At 53.6% G+C, this 18,398-nt stretch overlaps 2 protein-coding genes across 2 annotated transcripts in view; one reads left to right on the top strand and one right to left on the bottom strand.

The window, feature by feature from the left end:
- Positions 1–11,460, bottom strand: part of ZMAT5 (zinc finger matrin-type 5) — an 18,551-nt gene extending 7,091 nt beyond the window's left edge. The window contains exons 1-4 of the mRNA XM_023762966.1: positions 11,362–11,460; positions 3,275–3,427; positions 588–684; positions 411–492 (exon numbers count right to left, since the gene is read on the bottom strand). Coding sequence (XP_023618734.1) covers positions 411–492; positions 588–684; positions 3,275–3,401 — 306 coding nt within the window. The 5' untranslated portion in view covers positions 3,402–3,427; positions 11,362–11,460. The remainder of the gene's footprint in view (positions 1–410; positions 493–587; positions 685–3,274; positions 3,428–11,361) is intronic.
- Positions 11,461–11,759: 299 nt separating this feature from the next.
- Positions 11,760–14,043, top strand: LOC102420689 (cytochrome b-c1 complex subunit 9). The gene is made up of 2 exons (XM_006099280.3): positions 11,760–11,954; positions 13,790–14,043. The coding sequence occupies exons 1-2, from the start codon at positions 11,805–11,807 to the stop codon at positions 13,826–13,828; spliced, it is 189 nt and encodes a 62-aa protein (XP_006099342.1). The 5' UTR covers positions 11,760–11,804; the 3' UTR covers positions 13,829–14,043.
- The last annotated feature ends 4,355 nt before the right edge of the window (positions 14,044–18,398 follow it).

Here is an 18,398-nt window from a genome sequence, read left to right as displayed (position 1 = left end):
AAAAATAGAAAAGCTAAAACAATTCCCGTGCCCAGGAAGCTCACAGAAACGGAACCCAGGCACGCTCACGAGCACACGCAGAACACTCCCGTGCCCTCGCGCGCAGCTGCGGGCTCTCAGCGCCAGACCGGCCCCAGCCTTGACAGGGCTTGGCAACAATCTTTCTGGATACAAACCTCACCCTGGTTTCTGCCGATTTTTCCACCTTTATTTTCATCGTATATTTAGGGGGTAAATGTTGTGTGCTTCTTGGTTGGCAAAGAATCAGTCAGTCAAAATCCATGAGTAAGACACGTGAGCAAGGTGCCCTGACTCAGAGGCCCTGGTGTCACCCTGGAGGAGGGGGGGCCAGGCCTGGGCTGGGCACCTTCCCATTCATTCGCTGCCTTTTCTAAAGGCCACTGAGGTACTGGCAAGACCAGCGGCTTCGGAGTCCAGATGTCCATGACCACAGGCCAGGTGTTTAACCTCTCCGGGCCTCCGTTTCCCCATCTATGGGGGGAGGGGGGTTCTCACCGGGTCAGGCTGCTGTGGAAGCAGATAATGGATGGACAGCACCTGGCAGAGGAGGCAGGTGGCCCCTCTACCTGATGGCACATGGACCTGCTGGGAAAGTGGGGTAGGGAGTGGCCTCAGCATCATGTTCCCCAGGTGACGCCAGCGTGCAGCCAAGCCTGAGACCCTCTGTAGTGGATGCGCAACAAATGGGAGCAGTTCTGATTTCGTTTCCTCCTACAAACCCACTGCATAGTACTAACACCCCCATTTTGCAGAAGGGAAAACTGAGGTTCAGACTGAAGAAAGGTTCCCATGGGCAGGAAGTGGCAGTGCAGGTTTGAACCCTGGCGTGTGGGTCTAAAGTCCCCACCTTTTCCCCTGTGGTGCTGGGTGAGTACCTGGCTCTGATGGGGGCTCCTCCCTTCCCCGGGCCAGTGAGGAGCTGGGGGAAGGGTGGGCTGCAGGGGCCAGGAGATGGTTATCAGAGGACTCACTCCAGGGTGCCCTGGGGGCGTGTGGGTTGGATCAGCAGGGTGGGGAGGGCTCCATCTTTCAGGACTGGGCTTGTCAGATCAGTCCAGCCAGCTGATGCCACACACCCTGGGGGGGGGGGGGGGGGGCTGGTGGAGGCAGAGGACATTGCCAGGCCCCATGGTGGGGGAGGGGGGAGGGAGGGTAGGACAGCTGAGGGTGTCAGGATGACAAGCCAACACAAAGGACTCTGGCTGGGTGGCTCAGGACTGAGAGGAGACTGCCCAGCTGCCCAGCACCTGACCGGTGGTTCTCAACCCCAGTCACACGACAGACTCATCGGGCAGCTATTCAAGTGCACGGATGCCCAAGCCCGTCCTCAGGCTGTGCTTCCCTTCGTCGATGGGGAGAGCATGAGAACTGTTCAAAGCTCCCTTACGACTCTGACTGCACCCAGCGCTGAGAACGCCGGCCCGGGCCCTGCACACAGAGGCCCACGCTCCTCCGCCTGGTGTTCAAGGCTCCTCGTGATCTGACCCCGTTGGTCCTTCTCGCTTCATCTCCCAACATTAACACCTGCCCCGACGCCCGTGTCTGTTTGCTCGTTCATTTAGACATTCATCCGACAAACATTGACTGAGCAGGTCCTGTGTGCCAGGCTCCGTGCCAGGAGGGGGATTTAGTGGAGAACAAGGCAGACCCGGTCCTTCCTTCCGGTCCAGCAGTCACACTAATCCACGCGGATATAAGCGGGGTAAACAGCATGAGGCCAAAGGACCTGCCCTGGTGGGGTGTTGGGGGGGAGGACACCCTGGAGGACTCTGTCTGCGCTGAGATGGGGACCAGGCCGAGGCAGGAAGGGCATGTCTGCAGAGGGTACGGTAACTGTAGTGGCCAGTGTGGCTAGAGCTCAGAGGCAGTGGTCAGCTGAGAGTCTGGCACTAGGAGCAAACACCAGGGTGATCTTGAGGCCCAGTTCCATGCCAGGTCACAGCCCCCCGGATTTGGGAGTCAGGGCGTCTCTGCCTGCCACCAGGGTCAAAGGCCTCCCAGGCACCCCCACTCCCAGACCCCGGCCACAGTCATGCCTGGCCTGCTGAGCAGCTTGGCCACCTGCCCTCATCCGAGCCTGTGAGGCTTCTCATTTGAAATGAGGAGAGTCAGGGAGAGCTTTCAAAATGCCATGCCCAGGCCCCGCCCCAAACCTGCCTCTCGGGGTGGGTCAGGGGGCCTGCGTTGTTTAATTTCAAGGTCTCTAGGTGATCCTCACTCCAGGGGCTGAGAGCCGCTGCTTTAGAGAATGACTAAGAAAAGCAAATGAAGACACCTGGCATACAGCAGGCACTCAATAAATGCTCATCCCCTTCTTGTGAATTCTGAGTCACAGACCAGGGAACTCTGTCTCACCTTCTCCTTCCTTCTCAGCTGCTGGGACCCAACTCCTTCCTTCCAGGCTCTGGGCCCTGTCCCTGAATCCTGCTCCCCAGGTCCCACTGAGCACCGGACCCGCCTCGGTTCATTCCGGGAGCTCTTGGACCCTTCACCCCACTGCCCAGCTCCCTCTCCATTTGACCTGGCTCCTAGCTGAACCCCTCTGGCCCCTCCCTCACTGCTCAGTGTGTACGTCCAACGACACCGTGCAGAGCAGCTCCTGCAGGGAGTGCCTGGGGTGCCAGGCCGGTGCAAGGTGCTGACAGCCTCAGCCCATTCACCCGGCACAGCTGCTCTGAGCAGCCCCTCCCGGAGGAAGCTCGGTTATTCAGCCACCCGCCCGGCCAGGCATTCAGCTGCCGTTCACTGCACTCGCTGCTTACACAGCAGCAGTTATCACTGTCAAATGCAGCTCTGGGCACACCGCTGCTGCCGAAAGCCCCTCCAAGACCGCTCTCTGCCCTTGGGACAACCCAGCCCCCTGACTGTGGCCTCCAGTCCTGCGTGGTGGCCCTCGCCCTGCCCCCAGCTCTACCCCTACCAGTCTCCTCTCCGGCCGGGCCCCTCTCCTGCTCGGAGAGCACCTGCTTCTGCACGTCCTCTGGCCTTGCCCTGTCTCTCAGCTACTGGCTCCAACATCACCTCCTGGGGGAGGCCCTCCTCCCGACCACAGCAGCCCCAGAGCCTGGTCAGGCCTCTGAGAACAGCCCCAGTCAAGCTCGCTGGGGAAAGGCACTCACGCTCCGTCTGACCTTCGGAGGCCCCTCGGCGCTGGGGCCACCGGCCCCCGGAGCTTCCTCGTCTGATGATAAGAAAGAGCAAAGAGCGAAGGGCAGGGCCCCAGCAGCCTGGCGGCCGAGCCAGCGGCACCCACCTCGGAACATGTCGTACCAGGCCTTCTTGGCCTTGAGGTGCTGCAGCCCATTCAGGTGCTTCTTGCGGTTGTGGAGGTTGTCCTGGAAGGAGCGGTCGCAGTAGTCACAGAAGTAACGCTTCCCCATGGCCCCGCGCCCGGTGCTGCCCCTGCCTGGGGAGAACAGAGGATGTCAGGGAGGGGACGCCACACCCCGAAGCCCACGCACACCACCCCAACGAGCGCTCCCTGCGGGCCAGGCCTGGGCTGTGTAGGGAGGCTTTCCGTGCACCCACCGCCTCATTTAAAACTCACGACAGCCCGTGAGGGGCTGCGCGGGCCTCATCCCAGGGGGGTCCTTTAATCATTCTGATGCCCAGCCTCCACCGGGGCCAGTTAAAGCAGACCCAGCATGGGTGAGGCCTGGGCATCAGTACTTTTTAAGTTTTCCATATGTCGCCAGGGAACCACCACCTTCACCCTCCCGCCAGCTGCCACCCCCCACACCTCTGATCTCCTCTCGACTGGTCTCTCCATGCCGACCACACAGGCCTCCGCTCTGCTCCTCACGCACGCCAGCCCCCTGCCCACCTCCCGGCGCCTGCATGCTGTTCCCTCTGCCTGGATGCCCTCCCCCGGTACCTGCCAAGCTTGCTCACTCGGCTCCTTCAATCTTTGCTCGAACACTACCTTCTCAGGAAGCGACCGGAACCACTTTACTTAACATTGCAGAACCCGCCACCCTCCACTTAGCTTTCCCATTTCCTGCCTCATTTGTATCCCCTGTGAAGTAACACATTCCTGGTTCCGTTCACTCTCTCTTCTCCCCGTAGGAAGGTAAATCCACGCAGGCAGGGATATTTTGTTCTGTTTATCGCTGAAGCTCCAGCACCCGAAGTGGTGCGCGGTGCACAGCAGGCAACCAGATAGTTGTTGAATAAACAGACCAATTCCCGTTTTCCTTAAGGGACGACGAGGTTCAGTAAGAGGACGTGCCCAAGGTCACACGGCTGGTGGGCAGAAGGCAAGCCCAGGTCCCCTAAGCTCCAGCCGCCGCGTGTCCTCTCTCCCACACCAGCTCGATGCCCAGAGAAGCCAGAGGCCCAGGCAGAAGGGCCAACGGCTTCCCCAGGAGAGTGGCTCAACTCTCCCGTGGCAGGTCCCCAGGCAGCCGCAGAGGGTCTCCCAGTTTGGTGCCACAAGATCAGAGGAGGACCAAGTCCCCTGGGCCCCTCAGGTGGGACCTGCACAGGCTGAGTCCAGACCAGCCCCTCCCCATTCAGGTCCTATATTCTGACCCCTCGTTCCGCAGAGCAGGTTCCCGAGGCCCAGAGGACCAAGACCGGAGGCTTCCCCAAGGTCATGAGGCGGCAGCTCAGGCCGGCAGCACAAGCTCGACTCCCAGGATCTGGCAAATAGATACGAAGCTGGGCCTGACCACAGGGCAGACAGACGGGGAAATGCATCTTGAAAAGAGGAGGCTGGAGAAAGACAGGAAGACAAACAAGCCCCCTGGACAGGCCCGGCAGCCGAGCGGGCTGAGGGAGAAAGCGGGCCTGCGGCGGACGGGGACAGCAGCCACTAAGTCAAGGGCTCTAATGGGATTAGGAACAGACAGTCATTCCAAATGAAAACACATAAAACCTCTTTTCTCCAGTTACTGCTGAGAAACCACATCCCAGACACACGGACTTGATATATTAAATTTGGCAGCTCTAATACACCCGTCTTGCCAATAAACTTATAGGAGCTGGATTGAAATGGTAAGAGATGAACGCTTAACGGCCGGGAGCTAACCCAAGCCATTCACGAAGCCTGAAGCGCCCAGGAGCTGCGGCTCTGGAGAGTAACGGGGAAGGGGGGGGGAGGGCAGAAGGGGGGGGAGGTCCCTCTGGGAGGCCGAGAGGAAACCACGCAGGGCACCGAGCAGCCAGCTGTGTGACCTTGGGCAGGTCACTGCCCCCTCTGGGCCTCTACTTTCACTGTAGGAATGGGGTGGTGGGTCTGACTGGCCTCTTGGGGGAGTGATACACAGAGGTTTGCTACTCTCGAGGAGTGATACACAGAGGTTTGCTACTCCCGATGAATTATTAACCACAAAAGAACGAGCCATACAAATGGCACTGGTGACGCCCAGCACTGAGCCAGTGCTCGGGCCATGACACCCAGGACTTGGTTTACTGTGCACCTGCTGCACTGGCACCAGGTTAAAAGCTTTCTAAACGCATCATCTCAGGACACCCTGTGTGGTAGGACCTGTGACGCCTTTTCAGAAGAGGGCACGGCGGCTCCAAGAAGTGAATGACTCAGCCAAGGTGACACCGCCAGCAAGCGCGGAGCTGGGCTCAGAACCCAGGCCGAACGGCCCTAGAGCCGCTCCCAGTCACTTACAAGTGTCTCCTCCCGACAAGCCCCACTGATGACAGCTTTCCTCTGTGAGTCACTCGCTACACCCCTGCCAGGCCTCTTCTCCTCAAGTCTGAACCTGGGGACGACGACGAGGATGGATAAGGAAGACAGCGAGAAGAGAGACCCTAAGACCCCAAAGGCCGGCCTCCCCGAAGGACTGCTGCCTCCGGCAGAGCCCAGCTCTAGACTTAACCCGCACCTGGCCACCCAGGGCACCTGCCTTCCGTCCTCTGGGCTCAAGGAAAAGATGACCAACTAGTGGGGACGCTGGGGTAGAAGAAAGGATAACAGAGAAGGGGGTGAGCTGGGGCGAGGGAAGAGCTTCAGACTGGACTCCTGCGTGCGAGGCCCCTGGCTCTCATTCCTCATTGAACCCTCAGAGACCCTCCCCATCAAGGTGGCCCTTCACAGATGAGGACCCAGGTTCAGAAACACTCCCCATGTGCTCAAGGCCAAGGCTAGGGGAGACACTGAGAAAGCCATTTCTCATCTGCCTGGAGCCCCACGCCCTGCGAAGCCATGCGCCGAGGCCCTGCAGCCACACAGGCCAGAGCCAGCACCCACACGGGGGTATGCCTGACCCCAGAACCCCTTCTTTCCCCTCCCACTGCTCTGCTGCGAGGCTGTCACGGGGCAGACATTTGTGCTTCATTGATATTCTTGGTCCCTTTCACTGTGTGCGCCTCGGGTTCAGAGCGAGCTCTGGCACCAGGCTAAAATAAGCCAGCAGCTCGGCTGCGGCCAGGGGCCGGCACACACACTGTAATTACCCAGGACTTGGGCTCACCACATGCCGCCCTCAAGCTCACCTGTCATCCCTTCTAATTATGGCGCTGCCAGACCCCAGGTAAACAGCCAACCGCAGCCAGCGGACGGCTTCATTGCACGCCCGCCAGGAGCGTGGCAACGTCCCAGCGCCACATATGCCTGCCGTCTGGAATGGATGGCACCGGAACCGCCCTGCAGGGGTGGCCCACAGACTGCCCACCGAGGACCCAGCTCCAACAGGGATGCCAAGGAGACCCAGATGTCTTCCCTGAGAGGAGCCCCAATAGGTTAGGGGTCCCCCTCAGATGCCCCGGTGTTTTGTAGCAACCACACGGCTTTCTCATCCTGACCGCATTCCATTCCACCCCTGGGAGCGAGGCACAACCCTTCCTCCCGGCAGAATAAGGCAGTGGGGGCCCCGCCCACAGCAATTCTCCACGCAGCCGGTCTGGGAGAGGGCCAGGACCTAGGGGGGCTCCGATGCAGAGTCCACGGACCCCCCTGGGAGAAATGATGGTCCTTCAAGGTAGCAGGTGACGGGCTGAAGAACAGAGGGAGGGACGGTCAGCCCGAAGTCACACTGATCACCCACGTCAACCCTCCTCTAACCATTCAACCCAGGTGGGAATCCCACCCCTGCCACTTCCAGGCCGGGAAACTCTCAGCAAACTGCTTACCGCTGAGCCTCACCTGGAAGAGGAAGGTAATAATACTATTGTGTAAGATTACCATGAGGATTAAAGCATGCGTGCTCAGTGTTAGCGCCGCGCCTGACATGCTGATGGTGCTCAACACTCATTTGTGGATGTGGCAGCCAGCCGAGGCCCGCAGCGACACCACCTCCTCATGTGTGTGCCGTGTGATGTTGTTCCCTTCTAAGCTGTATCACGGTTTTGTGTGACTAAGAGAATAGAGCAGAGGTGACAGGACGTCACTTACATGATCAAGTTATAAAAGGGCGCTGTGGCTTCCATCCTGGTGTCTCCCCTCTAATCACTGGCTGTGGGGGAAGCTGGCTGCCATATTGTGGGGAGGTCCAAGTGGCAAGGAATCGAAACCTGTTAGCAGTCATGTGAGTAAGCTTGGAATTGGACCCTCCAGCCCCAGTCAAGCCTTCGGATGAGTGCAGCCCTGGGCTTGATTGCAACCTTCTGGGACAGTCTGAGCCAGAACCACCCAGCTAAGCCACTCCCAAATTCCTGAGAAAATGTTTGTTGATGTTTCTCTCTCTCTCTCTTTCTTCCTCTTCCCCCTCCCTTCCACTCAAAAAAAAAAACACACAACAACAACAACAACCAAAACCAATGGGAAAAAACTCATTATCACAACAGAATATATAATACCACTATTATAAGGGAAAAAAGCCTCCCACACTCATACATAGACTAGAGCAGACACAAAATATTTACTGTGGTAATGCCTGGATAATAGGATTATACACAGGATTTTTTTTTTCCCACTTTGTGTTTTTCTATTATTCTACGTTTTGACATTTAGCATGTATTGTTTTTAAATGTCCCCAAAAAATTCCCATAAAAAGTGGGAAATTTGTCAGGCTGGGATAAACCTATTCCTTCTTCCTTAGGAAATACCACGGATGGTTCCAGTGACCTGGTTCGCCAGGATGAACCTGGAAAGGGATGCAAGGGAGACATTTCCCTCGGCCCCTGGCTGAAGGCTGATAGGTGCGCCCCGATTCTAAGCCGACCTGGCCCAGCGCAGGCGGCTGAACCCGAATCGGGCTCCAGGGAGCCGCAGGCTGGAGACACGGTTTCTCATCAGACAGTTACAGGTCCCAGGAGGCCAGAGCTTCCAAATAGGAAAGGTAAAAATAGTCTGAAGGAGGCTCCTGCGCCAGATACCCAGGCTCAGAACGGCGTGTGCCTCCCCCTTCTTCCTCCCCACCCCAGTCTGGGCTTCAAATCCATCTGACCTGACCCTCTTGTTACCACCAAGTCGGGTCTCTCCTCCTCACACCTGGACCAGCCTCCCCAGTTTACCTGCCCTGGGCAGCATCAGGCCAGCCCTCTTAAAATAACTGGTGCTCCAACTTTCCCGTGGCTCCCTGTGCAGGGTTTATTACAGATGAAGTCTCCTGGGTCAGATCTCCAGGATCCGGACCCGGCAGATCTGGGGGGGGGGGGGACCCAGAAACCTGCGTTTTAACCAGCGAGTCTAGCACCTGCTAGGAGGCACCGGCTAAGGAACAAAAGCCTTGTGCTCACCGGCCTCCATTCCCTGCATCCAAAGGCCTCTGCTGGGGACAGCGCCCCTGGGGAGGCATGACCCCCCGATTCGAGTCCCGGTCACCAATCGGTCCGCTTGCTGAAGGGGTAACCCCGACTTGACTGGCATTCACTTCCATGAATAAATCTGTTTCCCCTCCTGGCTGGGTGTCCTGTCACACTCCAGGAAAATTTAGAATTGCAAAGAGAGGGAGTAGAATAAATCAAACTGCTTGTACAGGGCGGGGCAAAGCAGGTTCACAGTTGTCCGTATGGAAAATAATACAATAATTAATAAAAAACAATACAAGGAAAAGCTCTGTGTTTCACCTCCTCACAACTGCAAACCGACCTTCGCCCCACCCGTACTTATGTTCCTGCCCTGAATTTAGTAATCGTCAGTGCACACTTGGTATTTGAAAATATCAGGAACATTGGAAAGAATTTGACATGTTGCGTAGATGACAGATAAGCAAGGTGATTCCAATTTAAAATATAAAAGTTAAAATATATAGCTAGGTAATTGATAAAATATGTCAGTAATTGGCATTAGACTTGTGACTTTAAGTGGAGAGGTTAGCAATGGTTGGAAAAACTGGCTACATATTAGGATCTCCTGGGGTGCTATAATGATACTAAAGGTGCCCCCCCATATCCTAATTTTATGTCAGAGATGTATTTTACTAACTCCCCAGACTGAGAACCAGTGACAAGAGAATCTGACTGTCTATTAAAAGCACTGAACTGTTTACAAGAATTTAAAATTCACTGTTTATAGGTTTAATTTATTAGATGTTTTAGTAACTGTTTAAGTATTCTGGGGAAATTATGCTTGTTAGGTTATGTATCTGAAATACTTAAAAAGAAAATCAAATATATTACACTTATAAGTGGAATTAAATATGCAAGGGAATGCAATTAGGCTGTTCATAGGGCTGAATGTTTAAAGGGATTTAGTTTGTTCAACATTACTCAAAGGAAAAGGTAAGGTCATTTTTCTTGTTTTTCTAGGTTTATGTATGGAATAGTAATTTCTAAGTTGAATTTGATGGCTTGCAGAAAATTAGGTTTTAAAAAATTGTTGCTCCAAAGAGAATTAACTAAAGAGGTAAAAAATAAAACCAAATAAAACAAGCCACAATCTAACCGTGTCTTCCCCACCCATTCCACCTAAAATAATTCCTCCTCTGAACTTCCCATCGGCCAGATTTGTCGTTAGCAACACACAAGTATTCCTTCCCCAGAAGCGTCAAGCGGCCTATCCCAAAGGGGTACTAGGATGCTTTGCAAATTGAAAATAACCACAGGAAGGATGTACAGCATCTCACATTTCCCCTCCCAGGTCCCTACTCAGGCATCACTGCCCGGTTTACAAGTCCGCTCCGGGCCTCGAATCCAGCCCCTGGTTTTCAATGCCACAGCCGGATGTCAATGGCTTTTCTCTCTGGCTCAGACCTCTCCTCTGAACTCCAGAGCCAAATCCCCAGTTGCCTGTAGACATCTCCACTGGATGTCTAAGGGGCAGCTCAAACAAACTTAACAAAACAGAGAGCAGCCAGAATGAGGCCATTAAAATGTAAATTAGAGCAGGTCACCACCCAGCCTAAAACCCTCCAGGGGCTTCCTGGTGCAACTAGAAAAACATAAGGCTCCTTCCCACCGGCTACAAGGCCTTATCTGAGCTGCCCCAGCCCGCCTCTCCACAGCCCACTCTGCTCTGTCCCTCAGACACCCCGACTGCAGCAGCCTCAGGCCTCTGCAGCAACGTCTTCCTAATTTGAGTTCCTACTATTCGTTCAAGTCTCTGGCTAAGTGTCCTCTGGCGACAATAGCCAACCTGTCTTCTGCTCTTCAGAGCATCACTGGCTTGTCATTGCTGCTCCTCCCCACCCACCCGCCCCCACGCAGCAGAATGAGTGCTCCCATGACAGCGACTCGTTCACTGGGGAGTCCCCAGCGCCCGGCCCAGAGAAGGCGCTCCGAGAACCGTTGTTGCCCTGGTCGGGTGGCTCAGTTGGTTGGAGCGTGGTCCTGAGCACGAAAAGGCTGAGGGTCCGATCCCCAGTCAGGGCACATACTTAGGTGACGGATTCGATCCCCCGGGTCGGTACGGAAGGCAACCGATCGATTAGATGTTTCTCTCTCATTAGATGTGTCTCTCTCTTCCTCTTCCCCTTTCTTCTAAAAATCAATTAAAACACAAACACACACAACATCCTCCGGAGAGGATGAAAATAAGTAAGTAAATAAATAATAAAATGAACGAATGAACGAACGAATGAATGAATGAACTATCTGTTGACGGCCCGAGCACCCCAAAGCCCCTGTTCTTTCTATTCCCAGGTAGGAATGATGGTGTCAGCCCTCCTGCCTTGAGGCCAAGGTTCTCGGATGCGAAGCCCAGAGATGCGGGAAATGGGAAGAACCGCCCTTTTCCCTGAAGTCGGGCGGATGGGTTCAGCCCCCAAGACCGGACTTTTTGCCACAGGCTCCAACGTTAGCCCAGAACTTGAAACTGACTGAGGGATCAGGGAATAGAGATGAGCCAGGGACCCAGACGCCCAGGCCCCTCGCTCTTCTACTTCCTAAACCCGTTAAACGGAGCGGCCCGCCGGGAGGAGCGCGGACTTGGAAAGAAGAGCCCAAGTCCTCCCGTGAGGGACAGGAGACTAAAACTCAACCCTCGATGTCCCGCAAAGAAGGTACCTGGCTCGGCCGGGCCCGACGGCCCAGCGCTCCTCCTCCTCCGCGCTTGCGTTGCGAACTGCTTGCTGGGATTCGTAGTCCTTCCTTAGGTACCAGTTCTCCCTTCCCAGAAACCTTTGCGAATTAAAGCTGCAACACCAGGAGGGTAGGTGGGGGAGCGCGAGGGCTTCTGGGTGTTGTAGTTAGCAATATTCAATCAGCAAGAAATGATTGAGGAGTAAACTTGTGTAATAAATATTACCAAACAGTTTGGGCTGCTGTGATCTGAACCTTATAAGACTTTTGTCCCGCGTAAGCCATCCGTTACCTCCGTGATTCAAAACGACGAGTACGGAGATTCAGAGGGACTACATGTCCCATAAAGCACTGCACGTCGGAGGCCTTTGGAGAGCAAGGTCGGCCGCGGCGCAGGCGCGGTGTCGCGACTTCGGCGGTGGGGAAGCATGGCGGCTCCTTCGCTAAGTGGGAGGCTGTACTCCCTGCTCTTCCGCAGAACCTCTACCTTCGCCCTAACCATCGCCGTGGGTGCCCTGTTCTTCGAGCGTGCCTTCGACCAAGGCGCGGACGCGATCTACGAAAACATCAACCAGGGGGTGAGGGCCTAGGCCATCCATCCATGACCTTGGGCCCACCTGAAAGTGTCAGTGGGAATGGAGGTGGGACGGGGCGCAGTGCACCTTGACAAGGAAGAGGGGTGAACCCTGCGCGTCTTTTGTCTGCAGACTGCCGTCCGCCCTTTCTGCCGGGGGTGAATCCTAAACCGTCAAACGAGGTCAATAGATTCCACTTTGCAGGGCGTTTAAATATTTCGATCTCCCACTTTTCCACTTGCAGACTGAAGCCTAGGGAGAGCAAAGGACTTCCTAGGGCTGCAGCACCAGGAAGTCAGGGCTGGGACTGAACCCCCCTGTCTCCGCGGAGGGTTTCAAGGGCAGATTGGAGCGGTGGACGATGGCGAAAAGGACATCTGTCCCCTTAGACCTCGCGGCTGCCTTTTCCGATGGCGCCTTCGGTTCCCAGGGCTTCCCGCGCAAGCGGCGCGGCATTCCTTGTGGTTCCGAGTCGGGGCTGTGAAATCGGAGCCCTGCGTGGGAATACTCGGCCTCGGTTCTTAATAGCTGTGACGTTCAGTTGGGCAAGTTTCTTAGCATCTCTGAGCTTCACTTCTACCTGTGACATTGATCATAGTAACGACCTCGGATTTACTGTGAATATTATTCGAGATACAGGCAAGATGCCACCGTGCCTGCCAGGTGGTGCCACTCAGGAAAGAACATTTGTATAATCAGGTTTCGGGTTCGATCCCTGATCCCGGGTGGGGGTGCGTGGGGGAGGCAACCTACCAATGTTTCTCTCTCTCTCTTCCCCTCCTCCCTCCCTCCCTCTCTCCACCTCCCTTCCTCTGTCTCTAAAAAACCAATAAAAACATGTCCTCAGATGAGGATTAAAAAAGAAAATAACATGCTACATTCCTCAGGAGAAATTAGAAGCATGAGGTAGGGAATCGGGCAGGCGCTGGGCTGGGTGCTGTGCAGACTGTATATCATTAAGTCATGGCTCATACTAGGGAACGCCTTGTGCAGATAGCCCTGTCCCACCATTCGTTCTGTTTGTAATGCATAGCTGTCCGACAGGCTCTGTTCACGAACGCTGTGTTGCCTGTGGCCAGGGCAGCTTTCTGCCCCTATAAAGCTACTACCACAGTTCCATCTCCTGCAAGCAGCTAGCCGTTCCCCGTGTTTGGGAGAGACGTGGAAGTATGTTGTCATGAATTCTGTATTTTTAGGAATGAGAGTCCAGCTAGTCCCTGACCCAGAAATCACAGGTCTGAAGAAATGAGAATGGCTCAGTGTGAAGTGTTTTGGGGACTCTATGCTTAGGATCCCTTAAATTATACCTAGAGTTGAAGAAGTGAACCATCTTCCCGGCTCTGTTCCTTAATAATTGTACTTTGGGGCAGATCCCTCAATATCTGTAAAAGTAGTAACTTTTCCCACTTACTTCACATGGTGATTGAGAGCATCAAAGCTTTTTTTTTTGATCCTCACCTGAGGATATGTTTTTATTGATTTTAGAGAGAGAGGAAGGGAGGGAGAGAAACATGGATGTGAAAGAAACATGGATCAGTTGCCTCCCTTCTGGGGATTGAACCTGCCACCTGTTCCCTGATGGGAACTGAACCCATGACCTTTCGGTGTACAAAAGGACGCTCCAACCCACTGAGCCACACCAGCCAGGGCTCAAAGCATTTTATAAACATTAGGAATGTGTGACAAGCCTGGTATTGCTTCCAATTTTCCCACTGCAACTGTCAGGACGTGGTAAGACTTTCTCTCCAGCTTGTTTTAGGGACCAGGGCAGTGGGAATATAATTGTAAAATGTGAGAGGGGAAACTTAAAGTTTGTGGCTTTTGTCTTTAAAATGCAGAAGCTGTGGAAACACATCAAGCACAAGTATGAGAACTAGTTCCTCGGAGGCGCCCATCAAGGCCGGATGGACCAGGCCCACCCGCCAGCTGTTTGCCCGGAGCCGGGGCCTCAGCGTGAGAAGATGCTCACAGCGCTGTCCACGGACCACGTTTAGCTGTTGTTAGGAAATGGCTTCACCTGACAGACTCTTAACTTCTGCTGTGTTTGAAGTATGATTAGAGTCATCAGCAAATAAATGTAAGCTGTCCTTGAGACCTGCTTCCGGATTGGTGCTTTATTAACTCGGCCCGATCGTCACTGGTCAGTTCCTTGGGACCACTTCAGAGTCCTCTGCAAACATCTGAAGGGCAGCTTCCATGATTCTGGGTTTCCCATTAACTTCCAAAGAATTCTGGTTTTCAAACATGAGCTAGGGTTGGGGATGTGACCTGCAACTTTGTCTTCCAAACCGATAATTCCATTCTTAAATCGTGTGGAGGGGAGCTGACCGGCTTGGCCATGGGGAGGCACTATGGCCTCAGCTGGGAAAGAAAAACCCTGGCCTGAGCATCGTGGGGCACCCCAGGCCCCAGAGTCTAATCTCCATCCCGCCTTGAACTTGCTGTGTGTCTGGGCAAGCTGCCGTGCTTCTCTGGGCCATAACCCATCTGATGGTTGAATTAGGCCAGAACACGAAGCCTCCTGCTAGAGTTCTGCTCTCTAAAGAGTTTGGTTTGTCATGGCACTCACAGGTTTGAATCCTTACTCCACCCGTTCTAGTTGTGCAAGGGAAAAGGCTTTTTTTATTTTTTATTTTTATTGATTTCAGAGAGGAAGGGAGAGGGAGAGAGAGAAACATCAATATCAATGATGAGAGAGAATCATTGATGGGCTGCCTTCTGCATGCTCCACATTGGGGATGGAGCCCGCAACCCAGGCATGTGCCCTGACCGGGAATCAAACTGTGACCTCCACGTTCATAGGTCAACGCTCAACCACTCAGCTACGCCGGCTGGGCTGAATGGAATTTTGAATGGAAATTTCAGCCAAGTAAAGATCAAGGGGAAGAGCATTCCAAGAAAAGAGAACAGTAAGTGCGAAGCCCCCGAGTTCAGTGTGAGCTTCGTTTATCCACTGAACTGAAATGAGGGAGGGAGAGAGAGGGCCAGATACCGTGTGGCCTTGTCGGCCATGCTAAAGGAGTTCAGATTTTATTCTAAGAAAGGGAAGCCCTTGGGGAGTTTCTGATCAATAGCTTACATTTGTCAGCTTCTTAGTATGAACCAGGCATTATATTAAGTGCTTTGCAGTTTCCGTGACACTTAAAGTGAATGATGATCCAATAATCCATATTATTATTACCACTGAGTGGCTCGAGTGAAGTGTAAAGAGCACTGGTTTTTAAGAATGGACAGTCCTGGGTGAATTCAAGCACCAGCGCTCCCTGGCTGTGTGAACTCGGGCAAGTTACTTCCCTTCTCTGAGCCAATTTCCTCATCTGTGAAATACCCGCTGTGAGATTGCACAATGGCAGCTACGATTCCTCTGATTTCTGGAGATGTTGTCATCTTAAAGGGGTGTCAAAGGAGTAAGGGTCAGTGTGCAGTAAATCTTCCCCCGCTGACTGCTTAATTAACCCAGCGGGGGGCTACCCGGAAGCCTAGGTCCTGCAGGGCTGCCTGCCAAGGCTCGGAACTTCTCAGCTCTGGGTGGAGTCCAAATTGTCCTGGCAGCTCAAAGCAGAAAGGAAAGCCCAGCCCTCAGAACATTCTAGGCTCGTCCCCGGTGGACACGAGGATGCTGCCTGTCACAGGCTGGGATCCCTGGGAAACGGACTCCTCAGTGCACGGGAGCTTTATTAAGAAGCGCCCTGGGGGTCAGCGAAGGAAGGGAAGGAAACAGAACTGGCAGAAGGAGAAGGCAGATGCCGGCGCAGTCTCAGCGGAGGCCTCTGCTGACCCTGATCCTCAGGGAGTTCTGAGAATGGGATGACCTTTCAGAGCTGTCCTGAGCAGGGTGAGAGGGCAGCCCTTTAAAAAAAGTGTATATATATATATCTATATATATATAGATAGATAGATAGATAGATAGATAGATATAAAATATATATTTATTGATTTCAGAGAGGAAGGGAGAGAGAGAGAAACATCAATGAGGAGAGAGAATCATGGATCGGCTGCCTCCTGCACACCCCATACTGAGGATCCATTGCTGCAACCTGGGCATGTGCCCTGACCGGGAATCGAAACGTGACCTGGTTCATGGGTCGACACTCAACCACTGAGCTACACTGGCCGGCGAGAGGGCAGCCCTGTACAGTCACGTCAATCACCCACTGAGGCTGCTGCCTAGGAAGGAGGCAGAATGGGGCAGGGCAGTTCTTGGCGTGGCTGACCTCTGACGGGGCTGACAGCTGAGGCCGCTGGCCGATAGCACTTCCAGCATCCCACTCCTGTGGGGCATCCGGGCACCAAATCTGAGCACCCACCACACCCCTCTACATCCTCCTCAGGCCCACAAGAATGGATTTGCAAAACAGAAATAGCTAGATATGCTTTTACGTATTAAACTCAGAAGGTTTTTATTATTGTAATACCTGGCACGAGCAAAGAGATGTGGTCTGGTTATTCTCAAATCCTGCTGTTGGGAAGGCCAACTTGACAGTCAAAAACTTTGACCCAGCTCAGCCAGCATGGCTCAATGGTTGAGCTTCGGCCTATGAACCAGGAGGTCATGGTTCAATTCCTGGTTGGGGCACATGCCCCGGGTTGCAGGCTCCGTTCTCAATGTGAGGCGTGCAGGGAGACAGCCAGTCAAACGATTCTCGCTCATCATTGATGTTTCTATCTTTCCCTCTCCCTTCCTCTCTGAAATATCAAGAAAAATATATTTTTAGAAAAACTTTGACCCAGCCGTTCTATTTTTCAAAATTTACCCTGGGAAAATAATCATGGGTGTGGATGAACATTTAGCCAGCAGGCTGGCTGCTCATTGTAGTTTAGTAGCAAATAATGAGGAACAACCTAGGTGCACACTACAGGGCACTGGTACAGAGAATACTATTAAGCCCTTAAAAAGAATGAAGATAAGAAATGGGAGAAATGTTCACAATGTCTTACTGAAACAGTGGTGATGACAGCACGTGTCTGTGGTAAGATCCCTTTTGTGTGTGTGTGTGGAAAACCAATGTGTATATTCCTTTTTCTGAAATAATGCTTGAAGGATAAGAACTAAAACCCCAACCGTAATTATGTCCAGATGGTAGGATTATGGTGGTTTTCTTCCTCTCTGCCTTGTGTGAACGACACTGAACATATGACTGCTTTTGTAATAAGGAGAGGGGGGAAGCAATGTAAGTGATAAAAAGAAATAAATTCCATCCTGTAGCTCAGCCAGCCCTTCCAATTCGAAGCGACAAGGACTGTCCTACAAATGAGTCTGGAGTCTTCCAAGGAAAGAAGAGAAATCAATGAATTTAAAATGTCTGAGCAGCCCTAGCCGGTTTGGCTCGGTTTGATTCCGGTCAAGGGCACATGCCCTGGTTGCAGGCTCCATCCCCAGTGTGGGGTGTGCAGGAGGCAGCCGATCCGTGATTCTCTCTCATCATTAATGTTTCTCTCCCTTCCTCCCTGAAATCAATAAAAATATATTTAAAAGAATAAAAAATAAAATGTCTGAGCAACGTGTAAAGTTGGAGGGAATACCAATTCTTCAGGCAAGATGGAAGTCATGGCAGCTGCTCGAGTGTCAGTGAGGGACGGGCACTGTGTACCAGGGGCAGGCACAGCCCCCGGGAGACACACACACACACACACACACACACACACACACACCTGCCTTCTCTGGGCACTCGCCCAAGGCCCGGCCTGGGCTGGGTGCTGTTAACATGCCCCGTGTCCCTGGATCTTCATCATGCCGAGGTGGGCGCCAATCTCCACCCCATTTTACAAGTGGAAGTGATGCTCAGAGGTTAGCGCCCCGCCCAGGGTGACAGCTAGTGAGAGTGGAGCGTGACAGCTGGCTCAAGGCTACACGCGTATGCACTGCTCCACACCCTGTAAAAACCATTTTTCTCTTTTCATTGGGGCCTTGGCCTGAGAGGCTGGGATTTACGCACCGACTGAATGTCAAGGGCAGACTCCAGCCGGCCTCAAGGACGAGGCGATGATGAAATGCAGAGGAAGTGCTGGCGAGGAGCCGTCCTGCTGCACAGAGCCTTCCTCGGCGGCTCTGGGCCCTTCCTCTTCCCTGCGTCCTTGGAAGGCTGCCAGATCAATGCCCCAACACCGTCAATGGCTCCCCACTACCTGCAAGATCAAGTTCACGTTCCTTAGCCTGACGTATAAGATCCAGGCTACCTCTAACTTCACTTCAGAAACCTTCCAGCTAGGGTTGCTGCTGTGGGTCCCTTTGCCCGCCCATCACGTGCCGAGGCGTGGACTGTGGACACGGAACATGCCTGCGTTTGAACTCCAACCGGGTGGGCTGCTTCCTCTCTGGGAGCCTTGGTTTCCCCATGTGGAAAATGGGACAATAATAATAATAATAATAATAATTCACAGACGATAGCTGAGATAATGCTTGTGGCATGTTTAGCACAGGCTTATGAGCCAGTGTCACCTGCAGGG

This window comes from Myotis lucifugus, unplaced genomic scaffold (assembly GCF_000147115.1).
Source record: "Myotis lucifugus unplaced genomic scaffold, Myoluc2.0 scaffold_269, whole genome shotgun sequence".
NCBI classification, from domain to species: Eukaryota; Metazoa; Chordata; class Mammalia; order Chiroptera; family Vespertilionidae; genus Myotis; species Myotis lucifugus.
Note: the sequence above shows the minus strand (reverse complement) of the source record. Positions and strands in the feature narration are given on the sequence as shown.